We start from the raw sequence: 26,967 nt of genomic DNA, 5'->3' as shown, positions 1-26,967 counted from the left end.
GAACCTCGTAGTGTCTTCAAACTCAAAAAGTGTTTATTTGATATAGATTAAGATACCATACAATCTTCGTGAGTGAACATGCCTAATGAATCCTAAACGTAGTGAATCAACATTTAGGCAAATACATGTGGGGGAATGAAAAAATGAACATATATATATATATATATATTTTAAAATTACTTTATTAAAGAACTCTACATTTAACAGCTTAGACATGTACATTGTGATAAACACTGAAATATGAATTTAAGACTGGGGATCTCCCTAGCCGCCTCTACATAAACGCTCTGCTAAAAAGTTCACCACCTCGCTTCCCGTCAGGTTAACCCAATCGTCGTCGTCGTCCTCCTCCTGCGCCGCCCCCAGGAGTGGTGTGGTAGGCGTCGCTGCTCGGGATCCTCTCCTGTAAACCAGTATTCGAACTGATAGCTTCTTGGCACAAACTAGAAACGTTTCAAGTGATTAAAGAGCTTATGCGAGAAACGAAACTGTCACGAATTATGTCAACTAACATAAGAACATAAGAACAAAAGTAACTGCAGAAGGCCTATTGGCCCATACGAGGCAGCTCCTATTTATAACCACCCAATTCCACTCATATACATGTCCAACCCGCGCTTGAAACAATCAAGGGACCCCACCTCCACCACGTTACGCGGCAATTGGTTCCACAAATCAACAACCCTGTTACTGAACCAGTATTTACCCAAGTCTTTCCTAAATCTAAACTTATCCAATTTATACCCATTGTTTTGTGTTCTGTATTGTTGTTACTTTTAATACCCTATTAATATGCTCTATTAATATTACCCTAATTAATAATACCCTATTAATATTATGCTCTAGTTAGGCCCCATTTAGATTATGCAGTTCAGTTTTAGTCGCCATATTATAGAATGGATATAAATTCACTTGAACGTGTCCAGCGTAGGATGACTAAGTTAATTCCCCAAATTAGAAATCTTTCATATGAAGAAAGATTAACAAAGCTTAAGTTGCATTCACTGGAAAGGCGAAGAGTTGGGGGTGACATGATAGAGGTTTACAAGTGGGTGAATGGACATAACAAAGGGGATATTAATAGGGTATTAAAAGTATCAACACAAGACAGAACACGACACAATGGGTATAAATTGGATAAGTTTAGATTTAGGAAAGACTTGGGTAAATACTGGTTCAGTAACAGGGTTGTTGATTTGTGGAACCAATTGCCGCGCAACATTGTGGAGGTAGGGGTCCCTCGATTGTTTCAAGCATGGGTTGGACATGTATATGAGTGGGATTGGGTGGTTATAAATAGGAGCTGCCTCGTATGGGCCAACAGGCCTTCTGCAGTTGCCTTTGTTCTTATGTTCTTATAAGAACAAGGTAACTGCAGAATGTTTTTCAAGATGAAGACGAATTTTATTTGCAATTATAGATTCGAGTAACTTTCCCACAATAGACGTTAGGCTAATTGGTCGATAGTTTGACGCAAGTGATCTATCTCCTTTCTTAAAAACTGGTATCACATTAGCAACTTTCCATAACTCTGGCACTCTGCCTGACTCTATTGATTTATTAAATATGATAGACAGTGGGTCGCAAAGCTCCTCTTTGCATTCTTTAAGCACCCTGGCATACACTTCATCCGGCCCTGGGGATTTGTTTGGTTTGAGTTTTACTATTTGTTTAATTACATCTTCCCTGGTAACTGCTAAACTAGTCAACCTGTCCTCGTCCCCACCCACATAGACTTGTTCAGCTGAAGGCATATTGTTAAGTTCCTCTTTAGTAAATACAGATATAAAATATTTATTAAAAATACTACTCATCTCTTCATCACTATCTGTTATTTCACCTGTCTCAATTTTTAATGGACCTATCCTTTCCTTAATCTTTGTCCGGTATAACTGGAAAAACCCTTTAGGATTTGTCTTCGCTTGCTCTGCTATGCGAACTTTATAGTTTCTTTTTGCTTTCCTTATCTCTTTTTTAACATTTCTAACCAGTTGTACGAATTCCTGTTCTAAACTGACTTCCCCATTCTTAATCCTTTTGTACCACGCTCTCTTTTACCTATAAGGTTCTTCAGATCCTTTGTTATCCACTTTGGATCATTAGTATTCGAGCTATTTGGATCATTAGTATTCGAGCCATTAGTATTCGAGCATAGCAATATGGAAGTTGTAGTGAAGGACCTGGTGACTCTAGTGGAAGCCCTGAGGACAGAGTTGGACTCTCTGCGGGAGGAGGTGCGTCAGCTTAAAAAACAACGAGAAGTAACGAAGGAGGAGACCAGCAGTAAAGGGACCTCGTCTTGGAGAGTTGCGAAAGACAGGGGCCTTAAGAAGACTTTGATAAAGCCGCCTTCAAACGCCATAGCAACTTCAAATTCATTTGACGTTTTGGAGGACGAGTGCTGTGGAGAGACTGTGGATCGCGCAAAAGGGAAAGCAACGAAGAGAAAGGAAGCGCAGGCCCCTCAGAAAGTAAAGGAAGTACCTAAGCAAACATTAGTTGTGGGAGATTCCCAGATAAGGTATTTGGATAGAACGTTTTGTGCTAGAGATAGGGGGAACAGGTTAAGGGTTTGCTATCCCGGAGCTGGCATTGGTGATATTATAAACAACATGAATGATATTATGGCTGGTAATGGGAACAATCCCATTATTTGCATTAGCGTGGGAGGAAATGATGTTGGTCGAGTCAGGAGTGAGGAACTGATTCAGAGGTATAAAACAGCCATAGAGTTAGTTAGGAGCAAGGGAGGAATCCCGATCATATGTGGCATTCTTCCAAGAAAGGGAGTGGGAAATGAATGGATATCGAGGGCACTTGGTGTCAATTGCCGGCTGGAAAGATATTGCAAATCAAATGCAATATCTTTCATAGACAACTGGGAACACTTCTATGGAAGAAATGAAATGTATGCTCGTGATGGGGTGCATCTATCGAGAGCTGGGGTTGTTGCTGTTGCGAACTCGCTAGAAGAAGTGGTTAGAGGTGTTTGTTTGGGTTTAAACTGTTAGTAGATAGAGGTATGGGAATTGATTTGGAGGAAGGAGGTAATAAAAGTATGTGTTTGTGGGAGAAAGGAATTGGCAAAACGATCAGGGAAAGAGAAGGTCCGCAAAATAACAATTCACTTAGGGTATATTACACTAACAGTAGAAGTCTAAGAAATAAAATTAACGAATTAAATGCTCTTGTCTGCACAGAAAAAATAGATATTATTGCACTTACCGAAACGTGGATGAATGTAGAAAATAGAGAACTATTAGCTGAATATCAAATATATGGATTTAAACTATTTCACACAGATAGATATATTAGACGAGGAGGTGGAGTAGCCATATATGTTAGGGACAATTTGAAATGTAGTCTCAAAGAGGGAATCAAAACAGAGCCACACAGAAACTATTTGGATTGAATTAAACGAAAAAGCTAATAATATTATAATAGGAGTAATATATAGGCCACCAAATTTAGACAGAATGGAAGCAAAGCATCTATGGGATGAAATATCTAGAGCATCTAGATCTAACAGTATTTATGTCATGGGTGACTTTAATTTTAGCGGAATAAACTGGTTGAACAAAACAGGGAATAGTGAAGCAGAAGATTTTCTAGAATTAATTGACGATTGCTTTCTTACGCAACACATTAAGGAACCAACACGGGAAAATAATATTTTAGATTTAGTGTTAACTAACAGGGAAACGCAAATTAATGACATCGAAATAGGGAGTGAGCTAGGGAGCAGTGATCACAAAGAAATCAGATTTAGCATAGAATGGAATAGACCAGTAGGAGAAAATTCTGTTAAAGTGCCAGATTTTCGAAAAGCTGATTTTAATAGCCTAAGAAATTTTTTGGGTCAAATTGATTGGAAAGGCTTGGGTATGGGGTGTGGGCCGGTCTTGGAGCGAGACATGAACCCAGCGATAGGTGACTTAAATGGGGATTTCGATGTGGATTCAATATATAACTTATTTAAGAATATTCTAAACAAAGCACAGGAACGTAGTATACCATACAAATTGAATAGATCGTATACTAATGACCCAAAGTGGATAACAAAGAATTTGAAGAACCTTATAGGTAAAAAGAGAGCTTGGTACAAAAGGATTAAAAATGGGGAGGTCACTTTAGAACAGGAATTCGTACAACTGGTTAGAAATGTTAAAAAAGAGATAAGGAAAGCAAAAAGAAACTATGAAGTTCGCATAGCAGGGCAAGCAAAGACAAATCCTAAAGGGTTTTTTCAGTTATATCGTACTAAGACTAGGGAAAGGATAGGTCCATTAAAAACTGAGACAGGTCAAATAACAGATAGTGATGAAGAGATGAGTAGTATTTTTAATAAATATTTTGTATCTGTATTTACTAAAGAGGAACTTAACAATATGCCTTCAGCCGAACAAGTCTATGTGGGTGGGGACGAGGACAGGTTGACGAGTTTAGCAGTTACCAGGGAGGATGTTCTTAAACAAATAGTAAAACTCAAACCAAACAAATCCCCAGGGCCGGATGAAGTGTTTGCTAGGGTGCTTAAAGAATGCAAAGAGGAGCTTTGTGACCCACTGTCAACCATATTTAATAAATCAATAGAGTCAGGCAGAGTGCCAGAGTTTTGGAAAGTTGCTAATGTGATACCAGTTTTTAAGAAAGGAGATAGATCACTTGCGTCTAACTATCGACCAATTAGCCTAACGTCTATTGTGGGAAAGTTACTCGAATCTATAATAGCAAATAAAATTCGTCTTCATCTTGAAAAACATAAATTAATAATTGAGTCGCAACATGGTTTTATAAATGGCCGTTCATGTTTAACAAATTTGTTATCTTTTTATTCTAGCATTGTTGAGGCAGTTGATAGTGGTAAGGATTGCGATGTTGTATACCTTGACTTTAGCAAAGCTTTTGATACAGTGCCACATGAAAGACTGATTAAAAAAATAGAGTCTCATGGTATTGGGGGTGCTATATTAAGCTGGATTAGGGCATGGCTATACCAAAGGAAACAGAGAGTTAGTATAAATGGAATCAAGTCAGAGTGGGAAAATGTTGTAAGTGGAGTGCCTCAAGGCTCTGTCCTGGGACCTCTGTTGTTTATAATATATATAAATGATTTAGATTCAGGTTTGAGTAGCAACATTTGCAAATTTGCCGATGATACGAAAATCGGTAGGGAAATTAATTCGGAGGAGGACTCCCTATCACTTCAAGTTGATCTAGATAGGGTTTTGAAATGGTCAAAGGATTGGCAGATGCAGTTTAATGCTGATAAATGTAAAGTTCTGAGGTTAGGTAATGATGATAGAGTTACAAGATACGAGCTAGATGGTGTTGTGATTGCGAAGTCGGATTGCGAAAGGGATCTGGGAGTTATGATTAGTAAGAATTTAAAACAAAAGGATCAATGCATAAATGTTCGTAATAAGGCAAATCGGACACTTGGATTTATTAATCGCAGCGTTAGTAACAAGACACCTGGTGTGGTTCTCAAGCTATATCTTGCTCTAGTTAGGCCCCATTTAGATTATGCAGTTCAGTTTTGGTCACCATATTATAGAATGGATATAAATTCACTTGAACGTGTCCAGCGTAGGATGACTAAGTTAATTCCCCAAATTAGAAATCTTTCATATGAAGAAAGATTAACAAAGCTTAAGTTGCATTCACTGGAAAGGCGAAGAGTTAGGGGTGACATGATAGAGGTTTACAAGTGGATGAATGGACATAACCGGGGGGATATCAATAGGGTATTAAAAGTATCAACACAGGACAGAACACGAAACAATGGATATAAATTGGATAAGTTTAGATTTAGGAAAGACTTGGGTAAATACTGGTTCAGTAACAGGGTTGTTGATTTGTGGAACCAATTGCCGCGTAACATTGTGGAGGTGGGGTCCCTCGATTGTTTCAAGCACGGGTTGGACAAGTATATGAGTGGGATTGGGTGGTTATAGAATAGGAGCTGCCTCGTATGGGCCAATAGGCATTCTGCAGTTACCTTTGTTCTTATGTTCTTCTTATTCAATTTATATGGTATACTACGTTCCTGGGCTTTGCTTAGAATATATTTAAATAGGTTATATTTTGAATCCACATCGAAAACCCCTTTTACGCTGGATTTACGTCTAGCTCCAAGACCGGCCCACACATAAGAACATAAGAACATAAGAACAAAGGTAACTGCAGAAGGCCTATTGGCCCATACGAGGCAGCTCCTATTCTATAACCACCCAATCCCACTCATATACTTGTCCAACCCGCGCTTGAAACAATCGAGGGACCCCACCTCCACCACGTTACGCGGCAATTGGTTCCACAAATCTACAACCCTGTTACTGAACCAGTATTTACCCAAGTCTTTCCTAAATCTAAACTTATCCAATTTATACCCATTGTTTCGTGTTCTGTCCTGTGTTGATACTTTTAATACCCTATTAATATCCCCCTTGTTATGTCCATTCACCCACTTGTAAACCTCTATCATGTCGCCCCTAACTCTTCGCCTTTCCAGTGAATGCAACTTAAGCTTTGTTAATCTTTCTTCATATGAAAGATTTCTAATTTGGGGAATTAACTTAGTCATCCTACGCTGGACACGTTCAAGTGAATTCATATCCATTCTATAATATGGCGACCAAAACTGAACTGCATAATCTAAATGGGGCCTAACTAGAGCAAGATATAGCTTGAGAACCACACCAGGTGTCTTGTTACTAACGCTGCGATTAATAAATCCAAGTGTCCGATTTGCCTTATTACGAACATTTATGCATTGATCCTTTTGTTTTAAATTCTTACTAATCATAACTCCCAGATCCCTTTCGCAATCCGACTTCGCAATCACAACACCATCTAGCTCGTATCTTGTAACTCTATCATCATTACCTAACCTCAGAACTTTACATTTATCAGCATTAAACTGCATCTGCCAATCCTTTGACCATTTCAAAACCCTATCTAGATCAACTTGAAGTGATAGTGAGTCCTCCTCCGAATTAATTTCCCTACCGATTTTCGTATCATCGGCAAATTTGCAAATGTTGCTACTCAAACCTGAATCTAAATCATTTATATATATTATAAACAACAGAGGTCCCAGGACAGAGCCTTGAGGCACTCCACTTACAACATTTTCCCACTCTGACTTGATTCCATTTATACTAACTCTCTGTTTCCTTTGGTATAGCCATGCCCTAATACCCAAGACTTTCCAATCTATTTGACCCAAAAAATTCTTAGGCTATTGAAATCAGCTTTTCGAAAATCAGGCACTTTAACAGAATTTTCTCCTACAGATCTATTACATTCAATGCTAAATCTGATTTCTTTATGATCACTGTTCCTTAGCTCACTCCCTATTTCGATGTCCTTAATTTGTGTTTCCCTGTTAGTTAACACTAAATCTAAAATATTATTTTCCCGCGTTGGTTCCTTAATGTGTTGGGTAAGAAAGCAATCGTCAATTAATTCTAGAATTAATTGACGATTGTAAATTAAACTGTAAATATACACATTCTGAAGACAAATTCAAACTGCTCACCTTGAGATTTTAGTCATGAAGATGACGACAGCTGCCAGGAGGCTGAAGATGATAGCACCTGGAAGGAGGGAGGCCCACAGGGGCCAGATATCACTCTGGGACCAAATATTGTCTGGGGAGGCGTCGCTCGTGGCGTTGCTGCTGCTGCTGTTGGCTGTTGTAGCAAAGCTGGATACTTGCGTTGTTTGTACAGTGTTATGGTACATTTTCTCAGGATGTATGTCCGTATATATGAACAGTGGTCAATACGATATCGGAGCCAGGAGCGAGTGGTGGCGTCAGCCCGGGGTCAGAGAGGATACTACAGGCCGCTTCTCATGCTGGTCTGAACCTCTCGCAGCCTAATTCCCAAACATAACGAACCAAATATATCCTAAATACCTCATGTATTTTAAGATATCTAAATATACCATTGCCGATATATTGGAACAAATTTAACAGTGAGATATGATACAGTTTGGCTGCTATAATACATGTTAATTATAGCGTGGCTACTCCCTTAGGAATTCATGGGATAACGCGATATCCTAATCTGGTACCATCGTGTCAGTAAGATAACGTCTCAACCTCCCTCGGTAAATGACACTGGTTCTACTTGTCTTCACTTCCTTCTATCGTTTCTTCATACTTTATTCCGATATCCTCTTTTAATAAAACTAGTTATTTATTAAAGAAGAGTAATTTACAATTTTATTCAGTGGTTGGTTTCAGTTTGAACATAACATAAGAACATAAGAACAAAGGTAACTGCAGAAGGCCTATTGGCCCATACGAGGCAGCTCCTATTCTATAACCACCCAATCCCACTCATATACTTGTCCAACCCGTGCTTGAAACAATCGAGGGACCCCACCTCCACAATGTTACGCGGCAATTGGTTCCACAAATCAACAACCCTGTTACTGAACCAGTATTTACCCAAGTCTTTCCTAAATCTAAACTTATCCAATTTATATCCATTGTTTCGTGTTCTGTCCTGTGTTGATACTTTTAATACCCTATTAATATCCCCCCGGTTATGTCCATTCATCCACTTGTAAACCTCTATCATGTCACCCCTAACTCTTCGCCTTTCCAGTGAATGCAACTTAAGCTTTGTTAATCTTTCTTCATATGAAAGATTTCTAATTTGGGGAATTAACTTAGTCATCCTACGCTGGACACGTTCAAGTGAATTTATATCCATTCTATAATATGGCGACCAAAACTGAACTGCATAATCTAAATGGGGCCTAACTAGAGCAAGGTATAGCTTGAGAACCACACCAGGTGTCTTGTTACTAACGCTGCGATTAATAAATCCAAGTGACCGATTTGCCTTATTACGAACATTTATGCATTGATCCTTTTGTTTTAAATTCTTACTAATCATAACTCCCAGATCCCTTTCGCAATCCGACTTCGCAATCACAACACCATCTAGCTCGTATCTTGTAACTCTATCATCATTACCTAACCTCAGAACTTTACATTTATCAGCATTAAACTGCATCTGCCAATCCTTTGACCATTTCAAAACCCTATCTAGATCAACTTGAAGTGATAGTGAGTCCTCCTCCGAATTAATTTCCCTACCGATTTTCGTATCATCGGCAAATTTGCAAATGTTGCTACTCAAACCTGAATCTAAATCATTTATATATATTATAAACAACAGAGGTCCCAGGACAGAGCCTTGAGGCACTCCACTTACAACATTTTCCCACTCTGACTTGATTCCATTTATACTAACTCTCTGTTTCCTTTGGTATAGCCATGCCCTAATCCAGCTTAATATAGCACCCCCAATACCATGAGACTCTATTTTTTTAATCAGTCTTTCATGTGGCACTGTATCAAAAGCTTTGCTAAAGTCAAGGTATACAACATCGCAATCCTTATCACTATCAACTGCCTCAACAATGCTAGAATAAAAAGATAACAAATTTGTTAAACATGAACGGCCATTTATAAAACCATGTTGCGACTCAATTATTAATTTATGTTTTTCAAGATGAAGACGAATTTTATTTGCTATTATAGATTCGAGTAACTTTCCCACAATAGACGTTAGGCTAATTGGTCGATAGTTAGACGCAAGTGATCTATCTCCTTTCTTAAAAACTGGTATCACATTAGCAACTTTCCAAAACTCTGGCACTCTGCCTGACTCTATTGATTTATTAAATATGGTTGACAGTGGGTCACAAAGCTCCTCTTTGCATTCTTTAAGCACCCTAGCAAACACTTCATCCGGCCCTGGGGATTTGTTTGGTTTGAGTTTTACTATTTGTTTAAGAACATCCTCCCTGGTAACTGCTAAACTCGTCAACCTGTCCTCGTCCCCACCCACATAGACTTGTTCGGCTGAAGGCATATTGTTAAGTTCCTCTTTAGTAAATACAGATACAAAATATTTATTAAAAATACTACTCATCTCTTCATCACTATCTGTTATTTGACCTGTCTCAGTTTTTAATGGACCTATCCTTTCCCTAGTCTTAGTACGATATAACTGAAAAAACCCTTTAGGATTTGTCTTTGCTTGCCCTGCTATGCGAACTTCATAGTTTCTTTTTGCTTTCCTTATCTCTTTTTTAACATTTCTAACCAGTTGTACGAATTCCTGTTCTAAAGTGACCTCCCCATTTTTAATCCTTTTGTACCAAGCTCTCTTATTACCTATAAGGTTCTTCAAATTCTTTGTTATCCACTTTGGGTCATTAGTATACGATCTATTCAATTTGTATGGTATACTACGTTCCTGTGCTTTGTTTAGAATATTCTTAAATAAGTTATATATTGAATCCACATCGAAATCCCCATTTAAGTCACCTATCGCTGGGTTCATGTCTCGCTCCAAGACCGGCCCACACCCCATACCCAAGCCTTTCCAATCAATTTGACCCAAAAAATTTCTTAGGCTATTAAAATCAGCTTTTCGAAAATCTGGCACTTTAACAGAATTTTCTCCTACTGGTCTATTCCATTCTATGCTAAATCTGATTTCTTTGTGATCACTGCTCCCTAGCTCACTCCCTATTTCGATGTCATTAATTTGCGTTTCCCTGTTAGTTAACACTAAATCTAAAATATTATTTTCCCGTGTTGGTTCCTTAATGTTTGAGGAGAATGCATAGAATAGTGTTCACGGTGCTGTAGTTTTAACGGGTTGTATTCTATGGAAATATTAGAATGATTTTGCCTTTTTATTTTTTGCTAAAAAAATAAATATCGAAAATTTTATGTGTGTAGAAATTTATTTAGATTTAATTAAACAATATCATTCGACCATAAACAAAATTCAACGATGATGCCTCTCAATGAATATAATTTGGATAAGTTTTTTTCTTCAGAAATCATATTGTGAACTGAGTTTCATTTCTAGTATTACATTTCCTTGAAACGCAAGGATTATCGTCATAGCCTCATTACGTGTGTGTGTGCTAACCAAGGTCAAGTATGTTTATTGAGACAAGAAAATACATCTCAAAGGGTTAAAGTAGCTTAGGCTATTTCTAACCCCCCAATGTGCGCTAATTTTCTGAGTAGCTTGCCCTGTTTGAGGCAAAATGAGAATCATTATAGTCTATCGGGAATCAATTAGTGGATTTCATAATATAAATATAGATTAATGGAACGAGAATACGATAGTTTTGGGAGTCGTGATTATTTTACGACTTATCTGGTAGTCGTTATTATTTGGGATATAATATAAAGCCCCCCAAAAGTGCATAAATGTTTGAAAATAAGTCAAATAGGATACAGGTATTTATTGCCAGACCTTTAGTTAGAAAACACCATGTGGTTACTAAACCACACACCAGAAGATGAAGGGACGACTACGCTTCGGTCCGCTCTGGACCATTATCAAGTCGATTGTGGTAATCGAGTTGATAATGATACAGGACGGACCGATAATGGTCCAGTACGGACCGATAATGCTTCAGGACGGACCGATAATGGTCCAGTACGGACTAATAATGGTCCAGGACGGACCGACAATGCTCCAGGACGGACCGATAATGATCCAGTACGGACCAATAATGGTCCAGGACGGACCGATAATGCTCCAGGACGGACCGATAATGGTCCAGTACGGACCGAAACGTGGTCGTTTCTTCATCTGGAGTATGGTTTGGTCATCATATCTTTGGCTACATGATTGTGACTCATCGTCTGCAACATGAAAACACCCACTTCAATTCAACATGAAAACATTCTTCATTCTCATCTTGCTCTCGTTAGCACCCATTTAGATTATGCAGGGATTTTTTTTCCCAAAACTGTAGCCGACATCAAGTTCAAGTAACGTTTATTGAGACAATAAAATACATCTCAAAGGGATAGAGTAACTTAGGCTATTTCTGCCCCGCAATTGCTGAGATAACGTTGCCGGAGCGGACGCAGAGGGGGAGATGATGAGTCCGATTCCAGGAATTAGAGACCTATGTGAAGAAATTGGGAAAGCTTATTTTGCATTCCCTGGAAAGGCAACAAGTGGGAATGATTGATTGATTGATTGATACAGATTAAGCCACCCAAGAGGTGGCACGGTCATGAATAGCCCGTAAGTGGTACAATTTTTTTTTTTGTTCAGTAATTCTTTTCAGTATTCTGAGGTCGCATTTAATCGTCAAGCTGTTATCGCGGGGGAGGATATTGCTTGACAGTCTTTATGAGGGTGTCCAGCTGCTGGACACCTTTTAATGACCAGGAGAGTGGCTGTGTTGATGGCTTCAGGGTGGCCACTGCAAGATTCAGGGACTCTTAAAGCTCTTCTAAGGTCGTTGGCTGCTTCAGATTCCAGAAGATAGTGAAGTAATGGCTTTTCTGTGACAGTTTGGCAAAGTGGGAATGGGGTTATTAATGAGATATAAGAGTGAGATTAATGAGGGGGTTAAAAAAAAACGGAGGAGACATCTCCCGTCACGCAGGGTGCAGTCACACCTCCACAGATCTCCAGTATTGACTCCAGTATAAATTGTAAGTGTTGGCCACCACTTACGGGCTATTCATGCCTGTGCCACCTTTTGGGTGGTTTAATCTTCATAAATCATCAATCGGGGGTTAAAAAAAATACGGGCCCATGCTATATGGAAATTTTGTACCTAGTAGCTGAATCTAAAACAACAACAATAGTGGATTAAGTTTACGGGTTATTCATGCCCGTGCCACCTCTTGGGTGGCTTAATCTTCATCAATCAATCAAGAACATAAAAATCAATTAAACTGCACAAGACCTATTGGCCCAGACTTGGCAGCTCCTAGTTATATCCCCTCAAACTCACTCATATATGTCTAACCTACGCTTGAAGCAAACAAAGAGATGCTACGTCTTTTATGTTACCCGATAATTGGTTCATTAAATCGACAACCCTGTTACCGAACCAGTATTTACCCAGGTCTTTCCTAAATCTATAACCTTATCCAATTTATACCCATTGTTTCGAGTTCTGTCTGTGTTGATACATTTAATACCCTAATAATATCCCCAATTATTATTATTAGGGAGACATTTCCTCCCATTAGGGAGAAAAGTGAGACCAGACCACACACTAGAAGTTGAAGGAACGACGACGTTTCGGTCCGTCCTGGACCATTCTCAAGTCGATTGTGATCGACTTGTGATCGATCACAATCGACTTGAGAATGGTCCAGGACGGACCGAAACGTCGTCGTTCCTTCAACTTCTAGTGTGTGGTCTGGTCAACATACTTCAGCCACGTTATTGTGACTCATCGCCTGCAAAAGTGAGACATTTCCTTAGTATATAGGATAAAGGATATAGCCTTAGGGCTATATCCTTTTATCCTCCCTTAAGGTTGGTCACATCTTGTGCTCATAGGTTCACTTGTCTGTAAGCATTTACAGTTGTAATTACTTAAATTGTAAGTGTTGGTTGGTTAGAGTAAAGTTGGTTACCCCACACAGTGAGAATTAGGTCACTTGGGGAATTTACATTTCTAAAATTGTTAAATAATGATATTTCTGACATTTTTTATTTTACTGTGGCAAAGCTTATGGGATCAGTGGGGGGGAGGGAGAGCAGGTGCAATCTGAGTATGTTAAATACATCACAAGTCCTAATTAGGAGTGTATCGAAAAGCTTCTACCATAAGAGTATTAATGTCATTTGTTAAGCATTTTGTTGCACTATATCCCAGGAATTAATACAGTTTTTTTTAAGCATTTTGTTTGCATTATATCCCAGGAATTAATGCCATTTTTTAAGCATTTTGTTTGCTTTATATCCTAGGAATTAATGCCATTTTTAAGCATTTTGTTGCATTATATCCCAGGAATTAATGCCATTTTTAAGCATTTTGTTTGCATTATATTCCAGGAATTAATGCCATTTTTTTAAGCATTTTGTTTGCATTATATCCCAGGAATTAATGCCATTTTTAAGCATTTTGTTTGCATTATATCCCAGGAATTAATGCCATTTTTTTTAAGTATTTTGTTTGTATTATATTCCAGGAATTAATTCAATTTTTTAAGCATTTTGTTTGCATTATATACTAGGAATTAATGTTATTCTATTAAGCATTTTGTTGCAATATGTCCCAGGAATTAATGCCATTTTTAAGCATTTTGTTGCATTGTGTCCCAGGAATTAATGTCATTTTTTAAGCATTTTGTTGCATTATATTCCAGGAATTAATGTAATTCTATTAAGCCTTTTGTTGCATTATATCCTAGGAATTAATGCCATTTTGTAAGTATTTTGTTTCCATTATATCCCAGGAATGTATTATAATCCATATGGAAAACACAATTTGTATTTATGAACAAATTAAATGTTCCTAAATTTTATTAGGAATTTATATTATTATATATATTCACAATTCAGTTGCACTTAAAAACATTTATTTAAAAAGAAAATGTTGCCAGAGTTTTAATGAAAAATCACAATAGTCGAGTATTTAATGGAACATATGCTATTTATTTAAATAGCCGTTATCCCTAATACTTGCTAGTATCGGCGATAATAGTGTAATGGCCATGTATTGCCTTGTTATCTGGTTCAATGTTGTTCGTTAGCTGGTTCGTTGTTATTCGTTATCTGGTTCGTTCTTATTCGTTACTATCATGTTCAGAGCAGGCGCTGCTACCTGTTTGCGTGCCGTTGCGTTTCATACGTCCATCTATGTAAACACATCATACGCCGTCTATGTAAACAGATCATACGCCATCTATGTCTGGTTCATTGTTATTCGTTATTTTCATGTTCAGAGCAGACGCTGCTACCCGTTTGTGTGCCGCTGCGTTTCATACGCCGTCTATGTAAACAGATCATACGCCATCTCCGCGTATGCAGTTCCGCCATCTCCAAACAGTCTCCGTGGTGTAGTGGTAAGACACTCGCCTGGCGTTCCGCGAGCGCTATGTCATGGGTTCGTATCCTGGCCGGGGAGGATTTACTGGGCGCAAATCCTTAACTGTAGCCTCTGTTTAACGCAACAGTAAAATGTGTACTTGGATGAAAAAACGATTCTTCGCGGCAGGGGATCGTATTCCAGGGACCATAGGATTAAGGACTTGCCCGAAACGCTACGCGTACTAGTGGTTGTACAAGAATGTAACTCTTGTATATATCTCAAAATCTATGTAAATAAAGAACGCAGGGGCCCTTTCCACGCTTGGTCACGTGGTGTCTGGCCAAATCGTACACAAGACGATTCGACAAAACTAGTTTTCTCCACCGTATCGTTATCGTTAGGTTGTGTTGAGCTCCGTTGGGTTAGTTTGGGTCGCGTAAGGTTAGGGAAGTTTTAACATCCGTTGGTAAACCCTTGTACTGTGATACAGGCATCATTCAAGGCAACAACCAGGTAAGGACTGTATAAGGTAAGGCCTGTATACACACATCACTCACAGCACCACGAGACCCCGCAGTTATCAAACCGTGACACGTCAGAAAAGGGAGAAACGACAACGTTTCGGGCCGTCCTGGGGCCAGATTCACGAAGCAGTTACGCACGTACTTACGAACGTGTACATCTTTCCTCAATCTTTGACGGCTTTGGTTACATTTATTAAACTGTTTACAAGCGGGAAAACTTCCCAATTATTATTGGTATTACAATTGGTATTGTTATAAACAGCCTCCTGGTGCTTCGGAGCTCCACTGTTTACTGTTTAATAATTGTAAACTGTTTAATAATTGTAAACTGTTTAATAATTGTAAACAAAGCCGCTAAAGATTGAACAAAAAATGTACAGGTTCGTAAGCGCTTGCGTAACTGCTTCGTGAATCTGGCCTCTGGACCATTATCAAGTCGTATCGACCATTATCAAGACACGTACGACTTGATAGTGGTCCAGGATGGACCGAAACGTCGTCGTTTCTCCATCTGATGTGTCGTTGTTTGGTCATCATATCTTCAGCCATGTCATTGTGCCTGATCGAGCGCTTGTTTAAACTTGAAAGGCGGTGTTCAGAGTCCTGTTATAATTAAGTTTTTTCATAAATTATAACCTATGGAGAAAACGACGGATCATATGGGCATTCGTTTTTCCTTCAATAACTTGTTAAAATGCATTCGGTTCAAGCTGGTGGTCCCAAAGATGTACTTTCCTAATTGCCTAATTTACCTAATTGTGCTTGCGGGGGTTGAGCTCTGGCTCTTTGGTCCCGCCACTCAACTATCAATCAACTAATATACAGATTCCTGAGCCTACTGGGCTCTATCATATCTACACTTGAAACTGTGTATGGAGTCAGCCTCCATCACATCACTGCCTAATGCATTCTATTTGTCTACTACTCTGACACTGAAATCAATGTGTGTCAACCCATCCTCCTGAAATGAGGGTGGATACAGTTCACTGTAAGTACTGACAAATTACAGTACTTATGTGTGCAGCCAAGACGGCTGACAGAATGGCACTCAACAGACTGGAGTGGAAAATGCCTAAACTGCACCATGATATGTATGCCTATAGAAGAGGGGTTGGCACAGTGGAATGTATTACAACTCTGTTAGCCCACTTGAATGACAGACCAGGAATGCTGATATTCCTGGACCTCGAAAAAGCCTTTGAACTGGCTAGCGCCCCAGCTATTCTCTGCTGCCTCATTGACAAAGAGGTCAGAGGCAACCTGCTCTCCTGGACCAAAAACTGTCTCATAAACAGAGAAGCAAGAGTAAAACTTCATGGCACAGTCTCTGAGTACAAAAGACATGAAAATGGTACACCGCAAGGAGGTATTCTCAGCCCTCTTCTCTTCAACTGTTTAATGGAAAGAATAATGAGGTTGAAACTCCCACATCACTGCAGGCTGCTAAACTACGCGGACGACTTTGTCATCATCATAAAAGGAAGGGATGCGGCGCGCCTTGCACCCAAATGCTTAGACTGCATCAGTAAAGAGGCAAAACAGATTGGGATCAAACTTAACCCCTCAAAGTCAAAGGCCATGCCCATAAAAATAGCGAAGCCCAACATCCAACTCACACCATTTGGTCACCACTTGGTCCGGGAGACATCTCCCGTCACGCAGGGTGCAGTTGCACCTCCACAGATCTCCAGTATCAGCTCTTGATACTGGTAATGGCTCAAAAGGGCCACCACTTACGGGCTATTCATGCCCGTGCCACCTTTTCGATGGTTTAATCGTCATCTTGGACACATTCATGGGAGACATCTCCCGTCACGCTGAGTGCACTTGCACCTCCACAGATCTCCAGTATGAGCTCTTGATACTGGTGATGGCTCGAAAGGGCCACCACTTACGAGCTATTCATGCCCGTGCCATCTTTTGGGTGGCTTCATCTTCATCTTCTTCATCTGTTTAAAACACGGGAGACATCTCCCGTCACGCTGGGTGCAGTCGCACCTCCACAGATCTCCAGTATCATCTATTGATACTGGTGATGGCTCAAAAGGGCCACCACTTACCAATTCATGCCCGTGCCACCTATTGGGTGGCTTCATCTTCATCTTAACACATTCACAAGGGAGACATCTCCCATCATGCAGGGTGCATTCGCACCTCCACAGATCTCCAGTATCAGCTCTTGATACTGGTAATGGCTTAAAATGGCCACCACTTACGGGCTATTCATGCCCGTGCCACCTTTTGGGTGGCTTCATCTTCATCTTCATCCAACTCACAGTACAGGGTCAACCAATAGAATGGGTCGACACCTATCAGTATCTAGGAATCATCCTGGACACACACATGAATTTTAATGCTGAGGGCACTTACTTGAGAGAGCGAACTGCGGCCCGGACGGCAATCCTCAGGTCGCTAACCTCCCTTTCTGGAGGAGCCAATCTGCAAGTCCTTCGCACATACTATGTACAGGCAGTCAGATCAGTGATCGATTATGCCGCACCTGCACTCACAAATCTATCACACCAACAGTGGAAAAAGCTTGAAGTTGCCCAAAACAATGCTGTGAGAGCCGCACTGGGTGCCCCCATGTGGACCAGGCTTGAAACTCTTAGACTGGAGACGGGTTTGCCCTCTCTACAAGAAAGAATATCACAAAGGACAGCTACAATTATCAGTAAGATAATTATTTCTTCTGATCCAATCCCAGTACGGCAGGCCTTGGTGGTTGGACTAGGCTAAAACAATGGAAACTCTTGGGTTGCAAGAGCAGGAAAAGTCCTAAACAGACTACATTTAAAAAACATGATTATTGATAGAGAGGGTGATCATCCACACCCAAATTACACTCCTTCCGCGCCGTGGGAAGAGCCTACTTTCAAAATAGTAATAGAAAGTCTCCCAATGAAAAAGGCTGCCTATGATCCGACAATCCTAAGGCGCATAATAGAAGAGCAAATGTATAGCATAGCAGTAGCAGGAGCCACCCACATCTTCACAGACGGAACGGTGGACACAGAAAATGAAAGTGCTGGCGCTGCTCTTTGCACGACCAGCGTACAGGCATATTGGAGACTGGGAGGACTAGTATCATCAACCCAAACTGAGCTGTTTGCCATACAACAGGCATTCGCATATGTGATTGCACAAAACACTCAAAATGCAATCATACACACAGACTCAAAAGCTGCACTTCAAATACTAGAACAAAAACAGTGGAAAGATAATGTGGAAATAATTACCACCATTTTGTATCTTGGAGCAGTCGCTAAAGGCAAAGGCCTCAACATAACTTTAAACTGGATCCCATCCCGTATTGGAATCCCATTAAATGAAAAAGCTGATGAAATTGCTAAAATGGCAACTCGTCATCCAGTGATACATAAAACAATTCAACCCAGCCTAGAGAACATAAAAAACATCATCACCAAAAAACTCTCACATCTCAACAAAGCCGACCTACACCAGAGAATAGCTGAAGGTTCGCCATCTGCAACATGGTATCTTCAGGCAACCAAATTAGAAAGGTTAAATATCCCAAAAGGAATCCACAGGGAAATAGCAGTTAGGCTATATAGACTACGTCTAGGTTACAGATGCAACTGGGAGATTGGTGAACCCCGACAGAGAGAGTGCATCTTCTGCCAAACTGTCACAGAAAAGCCATTACTTCACTATCTTCTGGAATGTGAAGCAACCAATGACCTTAGAAGAGCTTTAAGAGTTCCTGAATCATGCAGTGGCCACCCTGAAGCCATCAACACAGCCACTCTCCTGGTCAACAAAGGTGTCCAGCAGCTGGACACCCTCATAAAGACTGTGAAGCAGTATCCTCCCCCGCGATAACAGCTTGAAGGTTAAATGCAACCTCAGAATACTGAAAAAACAAAAAATTGTAGCACTTGCGGGCTATTCATGCCCGTGCCACCTCTTGGGTGGCTTAATCTTTATCAATCAATCAGTACTTACAGTGACTATTAGGTGGGAAGTACCAATATGTAGAAACCCGGAATTCTCGATTGTAGGTCGAGAACGAATCCGACTGTACTATTGGGGCCCTCCGATTATATAAGTTACTATAAGTACTTTCATTTTAGGGTAATGGGTTGTGTACGAATATGTATGTATGTATGTACTCACCTAGTTGTGTTTGCGAGGGTTGAGCTCTGGCTCTTTGGTCGGTTGAGCTTCATACACACATATGTATGTGTGTATGTGTGTGTGCGTGTGTGTGTATGTATGTATGTATGTATGTATGTATGTATGTATGTATGTATGTATGTATGTATGTATGTATGTATGTATGTATGTATGTATGTGTATATTCATCACCATTTCAATCCTAAAAGGTATTAGCCTGACCAAATAAAATAGCATTTCCTACAAATATTAATTTTACTAAAATATTCACACATTTCAAGCATAGTTGAGTCCCACACTTTCACCAACCTATATCCATGCTATAATAATCCCCAATAAGTCATTTTATTATAGCTTAGTATAACAACAATCAATATACGTCACAGGAAACAATCATATACAACACTGGTCGGGGCAGAGAGCCAGGGTATAGTGGGGAGAGAGGAGGTTCAGGGGGGGGGGGTCTTCAAGAGTGGCACTGCTTCTTGAAGTGGCACTGCTAACATATTGGTAGGCACTGGACCCCGACGGGAGTGCAGCGGCACTCCTTGCACTTGGCTGACAGTTCTGGAATCCTGTCCTTGACAACGTACATGCGTCCATAGATGTTGCATCCTGAGAGCTTCAGAAGACCTAAACACAAAAATAGAATGATTCATTTTTAGTGATTTGAATGTTCGAAAACTGCATTTGTTGATCTGCAAGAAATGTGTGAGGGATTGTTAAGGTGGCATGTTAATTCATACTTGTGCTTAGAGGAAATTATCAATCAGCCTAGGGCATAAAGAAGTCGTATTAACGTGATGTGTCAAGGAGAAAATCAGTTAGGGGCCGTGATGGGGATTCGATCCTGCACCCTGTGTATTCTCAAGCTCACGCCTTGAACATATCGTGGTTCGGTGGTTTAAGGGGTGTGCTTGAGTGTATTCAAGGGTATTCGAATCCTCTTAATGGCTCTAGCTAATTTTCTCAATCAACTTAATAATTTAAGATACTGAATTTCGCTGAAGAATTATAAGTGATGAGGTTTTGAATCCTTAAAACCGAAACTTCGCTTCTTTTTTTACCTGTATGTGAGCTTTAATTTCTATCACAGCAAAATATTTATATAATCTCCCAATGTATTCATACTAAGTGTACTTGTATGGATAAATACCCGCCTTCAACACGAAGTATTCGAGCAGTTTGGAGCTCAGAAAGGTGATCTTAGACTCACCTGACGCCAAGACGGGGTCAGTAGCTAGAGGAAGTTGATCCCTGACGGCCGGCGGAATATCTGGCAACGCGACAGAAGTCTTCACCGGAACTATCGGCTTCGAGGTGACTTGGTTTGGCGCGAACCTGACAGGCGGCGAGTTGTGACCTTCTGGGAGATTGAAGACATCTTGTAGAAGAAAGTTGGCGATTTCGTTGGATACAATCGGTCGTGCGCTTTGGGTGGGGATGATGGTCGTGGTTTTTGTCTTCGGTGGTAGAGCAGGTGGCAGCTGTGGTTGAATGGTTGTGACTGCTGGCGGTGGGGTGGTAGTTTCCGGGGTGGTTGACGGCTTCGGCTGATGGGTGGTGCTGTGGGTGGGGATGATATCAGGGTGTTCAAGTTCTTTGAAGGGAACACTTGGCCCGGGAGTTACTATGGGCGTTGTGTCTGGAATTTCCGGTGTGGCGGTGGCGACTTCGACCGAATTTGGTCGCGATAAAAGGGATGGACGTAATGGCCGTTCTCCCCCGGGCCGACGGAAGGGCAAGAACGGACGTCGAGCTAAGCCATCGTCACTCAAGGGTCGGATGATAGTCCGTCGAGGCGGGAGGAGTGGTGGACGACGGTCGCCGGCGGGAAGGCGAGGGGTCGTACGCCTGAGAGTGACTGAGGTAGGGGCCGTGGCTGCTTCAGTAACGTCCTCTGGGTGGTCGTTAGAAACATTCTCAGACTCACTGCCGACTTGGTCCTCTTCTGAGAAAAAAAGTTTAAAATGGATATAATACTCACTCCCGTGCCACCTCTTTTTGTAGCTTAATCTTCATCAATCAATCAATGAGACAATGGTACAGTCTGGGACATGAGGACTCACCAGCATGAGGTATAAACACGGGAACAACAGAACGCAGTGTGGAGTGCGAATCCTCGGTACTCAAGCCGTGTTCCAACTTAGTGAGCGCGTCCGCGGCAACGAACGGGATGATTCTGTAAGAACGCAACAGTATTTAATTCTGGCAATGACATATCAACTACAACTGGATTAGTTCACATTCACAAACGTCCTGAGGTAAGGACTGGTTTGGAAATACAGTTATTGATTTATGGAACACGTTTTCTGGCGATGAGGCTTCGCTGGAATGTTTACTAAACGTTAGGCATACACAAATTATTGCAATTTCATCAATTTAAGTTGAGTGGATGTAGATTTGGAGCTACGATGGGCCAAAGAGGTATTCTGTAGTTTCATTCAATCTGTGTGTTCTTAACTAATAATGTTTAGAGTTTTAAATTGATTTATCTCTTACATTTGTAAGGAAGGGTAATGAGTTATGTGCATTTGTTCATGAGTTATGTTATAGCTTGAAATTGAAGTTGGATGAGACGCTTTAGTACATGTATTCCAGCCTCTGCTGACCCATAATGACACTGAGAACAATGGTTTACACCCAAATAACAGTGATTTACACCCAAATAACAGTGGCTTACACCCAAATAACAGTGATTTACACCCAAATAACAGTGATTTACGCCCAAATAACAGTGGCTTACACCCAAATAACAGTGGCTTACACCTAAATAACAGTGGCTTACATCTAAATAACAGTGGCTTACACCTAAATAAGTGTTTTACACCCAAATAACAGTGGCTTACACCCTAAATAACAGTGGCTTTACACCCTAAATAACAGTGGCTTACACCTAAATAACAGTGGCTTACACCTAATATATCTCACTTCAGATTTGGGAGCGATGGAGGCAAGGTGGGCTCGCCGTCCGTCTCATAGTCGTCCGCGAAGTCGAAGGTAGGTTCAACACCCTCACCTCTGATGCCCTGGAATCCTCCTTCGATGATGGGTTCAGAGGGAAGATCCGGCTGAGATCCTGCGTGTTCGAGAGCCGGAGAAGGCTGCAGGTTCAGAGGACTCGGAGGTCTGAAAGGGGACTTGGGACGGGTGTGAATAGGATCGGGAAGATTGATTAGAGGAATATGGGGCGAATTGCGGTCGTTACTCGAGACAAAGGCGGGAAGGATTGGGTGATGCGATGGTGTAGTTCGACTCGGCGGGAGATGGGAGGGATTGACGGCAGATATGACAATTGGGTCTGGGGCCGCTGTGGACTTTCGAAACCGGAGACGGCGTGGTGGTCTCTTCTGAAGGCGGCGGCGGAGGAGTGAAGCGGAATCTAAGAGGGACGAAGTCAGGCCTGGCGCTTGGTCTCGGGCGGGGTCTGAAAGACAGGGGTGGTCTCTCTGGTCTGATTCTTTCCGGTCTCGTCCTTTCCGGATTGTGGGTATCTGGTGGTGGTGGTGGTGGTGGTGGTAGCAGCGTTTCCGGTCTTGGTTGTTCTGGCTTCTCGATCCCATCTGATAGGTCTGTGTGATCTGGTCGCTCTATCCGTTCTGGTCGCTCTATCCGTTCTGGTCGCTCTATCCGTTCTGGTCGCTCTATCCGTTCCGGTCGTTCTATCAGTTCTGGTCGGTCTATCAGTTCTGGTCGGTCTATCAGTTCTGGTCTTTCTAACCGATCTGGCCTTTCTATCCGATCTGGCCTTTCTATCCGATCTGGCCTTTCTATCCGATCTGGCCTTTCTATCCGATCTGGTCTTTCTATCCGATCTGGCCTTTCTATCCGGTCTGGCCTTTCTATCCGGTCTGGCCTTTCTATCCGATCTGGCCTTTCTATCCGATCTGGCCTTTCTATCCGATCTGGTCTTTCTATCCGATCTGGCCTTTCTATCCGATCTGGCCTTTCTATCCGATCTGGCCTTTCTATCCGATCTGGCCTTTCTATCCGATCTGGCCTTTCTATCCGATCTGGCCTTTCTATCCGATCTGGCCTTTCTATCCGATCTGGCCTATCTATGCGATCTGGTCGTTCTGGTCGTTCTGGGCGATCTGGTCGCGTTAAAATGCTGAAGAGTGTGCCCAGCAAAGATGGTCGAGTCGCCTCGGTGGTATCATCGGCATCCGGCGCCTTGTGTTCGGGCTGGAGGTCGACGGGGATCACCTCGCCCACGCCCACAGCACCAGGCGGCTGCACGTGGCTGGTGGTCAACACCGAAGTCCCGACAGTGATGTCGTAAGTGGGCAGGTCGTCGCTTTCGGTGTGGATGTAGTCGAGGTCCGTAATGTCGTCTCCCTCTAGTACGGCTGCTGGGATGGAGGGTAAGGTGGGTGATGGCTCCTCTTCTTCAGGAGTGGTGGTGGTGGTAGTGGTGGTTTTAGTAGTGGTAGTTGTAGCAGTGGTGGTGGTGGTTGTAGTAGCCGCGGTGGTAGTTGATTTGGTTGTTGTAGAGGAAGCCTCTTCAGGTTTAATGGTCGTGTCTGGGAGAACTAATGACGAAGGCAAAGTAGTTACTTCCTCCAACGATGGTTCAGAGTCTAACACGTCGCTACTGGTTATAGATTCGTCTTCAAATTCTTCTCCCTCTCCCAGACGTTCGTAAATAAACACAGTCGTGTCTTCGACTGGAGCATCAGTGACGGCGGCTACCTCGTCCTCCTCCTCGTCTTCGGGTCTGACCGTGGTCTCCGGAAGCCTCTCCAAATCGACCACATCCTTGTGCTTGCGGTCGGTCCTCACCCGATTATCATAGACGAGTATCGGGCCGAAGCGCCTAGTGTCCTCCGTGTTGCCTTTGACATTGACTCCCGTTCCGACAGCCACCGAAGTGTCCTTCCAGTTGAAGATCGGTGGCAGGCGGCGCCGTGGAGGAATGGTTCCGAGTCGCCTCTTGTCTTGGAGCCGAAAGGCTTCTCCTACATAACCCACTCCGCTGACCTGGAACGATAGTTCGAGACAATTACATATGTTTATGGTCTCTCTCTCTCTCTCTCTCTCTCTCTCTCTCTCTCTCTCTCTCTCTCTCTCTCTCTCTCTCTCTCTCATTCTACAACATTTTATAGGGATATATATATATATATATATATATATATATATATATATATATATATATATATATATATATATATATATATATATAGGGTATTGTATATCCCATCACCAAAAATAAATTGACAGAAGCAAAGATTTATTTTAGGAAGCACAGATTAATAAAAATGTTTATTCATAAATTATATTAACTAAGTATTTATAATAATTAAATTAAATTAAAAAAATCAATAATTTTACATTTTGTTTAAAATTATTAAATAATTTTTAAATCAAATAATTTTAGATGATTAAATATAGTAATTTTTAAATCAAATAATTTTAAATGATTAAATATAGTAATTTTTAAATCAAATAATTTGTAAATCAAATAAGTTTAAATTATTAAATTTAAAAATTTTAAATATTAAATATATTTAGCATATCAAATTGAATCAAATTTAAGAATTATTTACTGCTTTTTAACAAGTTTTTAATAAGGTCAAGGACTGAGTTCTGTCGAGCACACTAAATGAAGTAAAGAAAACGTGATGTCTTAAGATGATGTCCGGTGACGTCTTTAGACCGTCTTAAGAGTGTCTTAAGTCCGGTGATGTCTTCCATCTGAGGGTGTGTGTGTGTGAAGAGGTGAGCATAGTTAAGACAAGGCTAATTGGTCATTATAGCGAACAGCCTCGTTCCAGTCTTTGAGTCTGGGTCTTGACGGTCGTTTCTTAGAGTCTTATTGGGTGTTAAATATAGCGTCTCCCAGCGCCTTGCGTCAGTCTTCCAGCGCTTTGCGTCAGTCTTCCAGCACCTTGCGTCAGTGTTTCAAGCCTTTCCCAGCACCTTGCGTCAGTGTTTCAAGCTTCTCCCAGCACCTTGTGTCAGCGTTTCAAGCCTTTCCCAACACCTTGCGTCAATGTTTCAAGCGTCTCCCAGCGCCTTATGTCAATGTTTCATGCCTTTCCCAGCACCTTGCGTCAATGTTTCAAGCCTTTCCCAGCACCTTGCGTCAATGTTTCATGCCTTTCCCAGCACCTTGCGTCAATGTTTCATGCCTTTCCCAGCACCTTGCGTCAATGTTTTAAACCTTTCCCAGCACCTTGCGTCAGTGTTTCATGCTTCTCCCAGCACCTTGCGTGTGATTCATGCTTCTCCCAGCATCTTGCGTCAGCGTTTCATGCTTCTCCCAGCACCTTGCGTCAGTGATTCATGCTTCTCCCAGCATCTTGCGTCAGCGTTTAAGGCCTTGCCCAGCACCTTGCGTCAATGTTTCAAGCCTTTCCCAGCACCTTGCGTCAGTGATTCATACTTCTCCCAGCACCTTGCGTCAGCGTTTCATGCTTCTCCCAGCACCTTGCGTCAGTGTTTCATGCTTCTCCCAGCACCTTGCGTCAGTGATTTATGCTTCTCTCAGCACCTTGCGTCAGTGTTTCAAGCCTCTCCCAACACCTTGCGTCAGTGTTTCAAGCCTCTCCCAACACCTTGCGTCAGTGTTTCAAGCTTCTCCCAGCACCTTGCGTCAGTGATTTATGCTTCTCTCAGCACCTTGCGTCAGTGTTTCAAGCCTCTCCCAACACCTTGCGTCAACGTTTCATTCTTCTCCCAACACCTTGCGTCAACGTTTCAAGCGTTCACGACGTCCATTCTAAGCTTGTGTAGAAGCCTCTTAAGTTCGTGGCCGGTCCTCGGCCCCGGGTCAGCAAAAGATAGAATTTTTGTACCTTCTAGTTCACGTCAAGGAATAACCCCCCCCCCCTCTTACCCACCCCCCATTGCTACCCCCCCTCCTACCCACCCCATACCTCCCTCCCCGCCTTATCCCATCCCAAAGCCTTATCCCGATAGATATCCTTCTGGATAGTTTAGATAACTTCTGGATAATTTAGAAAACTTCTGAATTATTTAGATAACTAATAGATTGTTTAAATAACTTCTGAATTATTTAGGTGACCTGGAATTTAAGCTAGATTAATTCTAGCTTACTTAGGTAACTTTTAGATTAGATTATTTAAATAACTACTAGATTATTTACTCACCATATAGGCAATTTAGATACTTCCTTAGTTATTCAGATACAACGTGGATGATTTAGGTAACTCTTGGATAAATTACATATCTTTTGCGATAGTAGCAGATGAGTCGCATTACTCACATATATTTTGGATTGACAACTTTTTTATTCATTATACTTTCATCACTATAGCGAAGAATTAGCTATATTATCTAAGAATTGTATCAGGCTATAAGGAAAACATAGAAAACTATCTCTAAGGAAGACACAGAAAATGGTCTCTAAGGAAGACACAGAAAACGGTTTCTAAGGAAGACACAGAAAGCGAACTGTAAGGTAGACTTAAATATAGGTGACTGCCCTGTCCGTACC

General features: G+C 41.3%; 2 protein-coding genes and 1 long non-coding RNA gene across 3 annotated transcripts in view; 1 reads left to right on the top strand and 2 right to left on the bottom strand.

Moving 5' to 3' along the window:
- Window positions 1-264: 264 nt before the first annotated feature.
- LOC123756651 (uncharacterized) lies at window positions 265-7,812 on the bottom strand. Its single transcript, XM_045739878.2, has 2 exons — window positions 7,544-7,812; window positions 265-403 (listed from the first exon to the last, which is right to left on the bottom strand). Exons 1-2 carry the CDS (start codon window positions 7,747-7,749, stop codon window positions 265-267), a joined length of 345 nt encoding a protein of 114 aa, XP_045595834.1. The 5' UTR covers window positions 7,750-7,812.
- Window positions 7,813-19,744: 11,932 nt separating this feature from the next.
- The window catches only part of LOC123756834 (mucin-2), a 98,316-nt gene continuing 91,093 nt past the window's right edge, over window positions 19,745-26,967 (bottom strand). The window contains 5 exon segments of the mRNA XM_045740205.2: window positions 19,745-20,141; window positions 20,725-21,459; window positions 21,578-21,690; window positions 22,440-22,829; window positions 22,831-24,488. Of these exon segments, the coding sequence (XP_045596161.2) occupies window positions 20,008-20,141; window positions 20,725-21,459; window positions 21,578-21,690; window positions 22,440-22,829; window positions 22,831-24,488 (3,030 nt within the window). The 3' untranslated portion in view covers window positions 19,745-20,007.
- Window positions 22,434-26,967, top strand: part of LOC138369037 (uncharacterized) — a 160,875-nt gene continuing 156,341 nt past the window's right edge. Inside the window, exon 1 of the long non-coding RNA XR_011229728.1 lies at window positions 22,434-22,508. This is a non-coding gene — a long non-coding RNA (uncharacterized lncRNA). The remainder of the gene's footprint in view (window positions 22,509-26,967) is intronic.

The sequence above is a fragment of the Procambarus clarkii genome, chromosome 26 (assembly GCF_040958095.1).
Source record: "Procambarus clarkii isolate CNS0578487 chromosome 26, FALCON_Pclarkii_2.0, whole genome shotgun sequence".
NCBI classification, from domain to species: Eukaryota; Metazoa; Arthropoda; class Malacostraca; order Decapoda; family Cambaridae; genus Procambarus; species Procambarus clarkii.
Note: the sequence above shows the minus strand (reverse complement) of the source record. Positions and strands in the feature narration are given on the sequence as shown.

Coding starts and splice junctions, on each gene's coding strand:
- LOC123756651 (XM_045739878.2), bottom strand. CDS start 7,749: ATGTACCATAACACTGTACAAACAACGCAAGTATCCAGCTTTGCTACA. Junction 404..7,543: donor TTCATGACTAAAATCTCAAG/GTGAGCAGTTTG, acceptor ACTGGTTTACAG/GAGAGGATCCCGAGCAGCGA.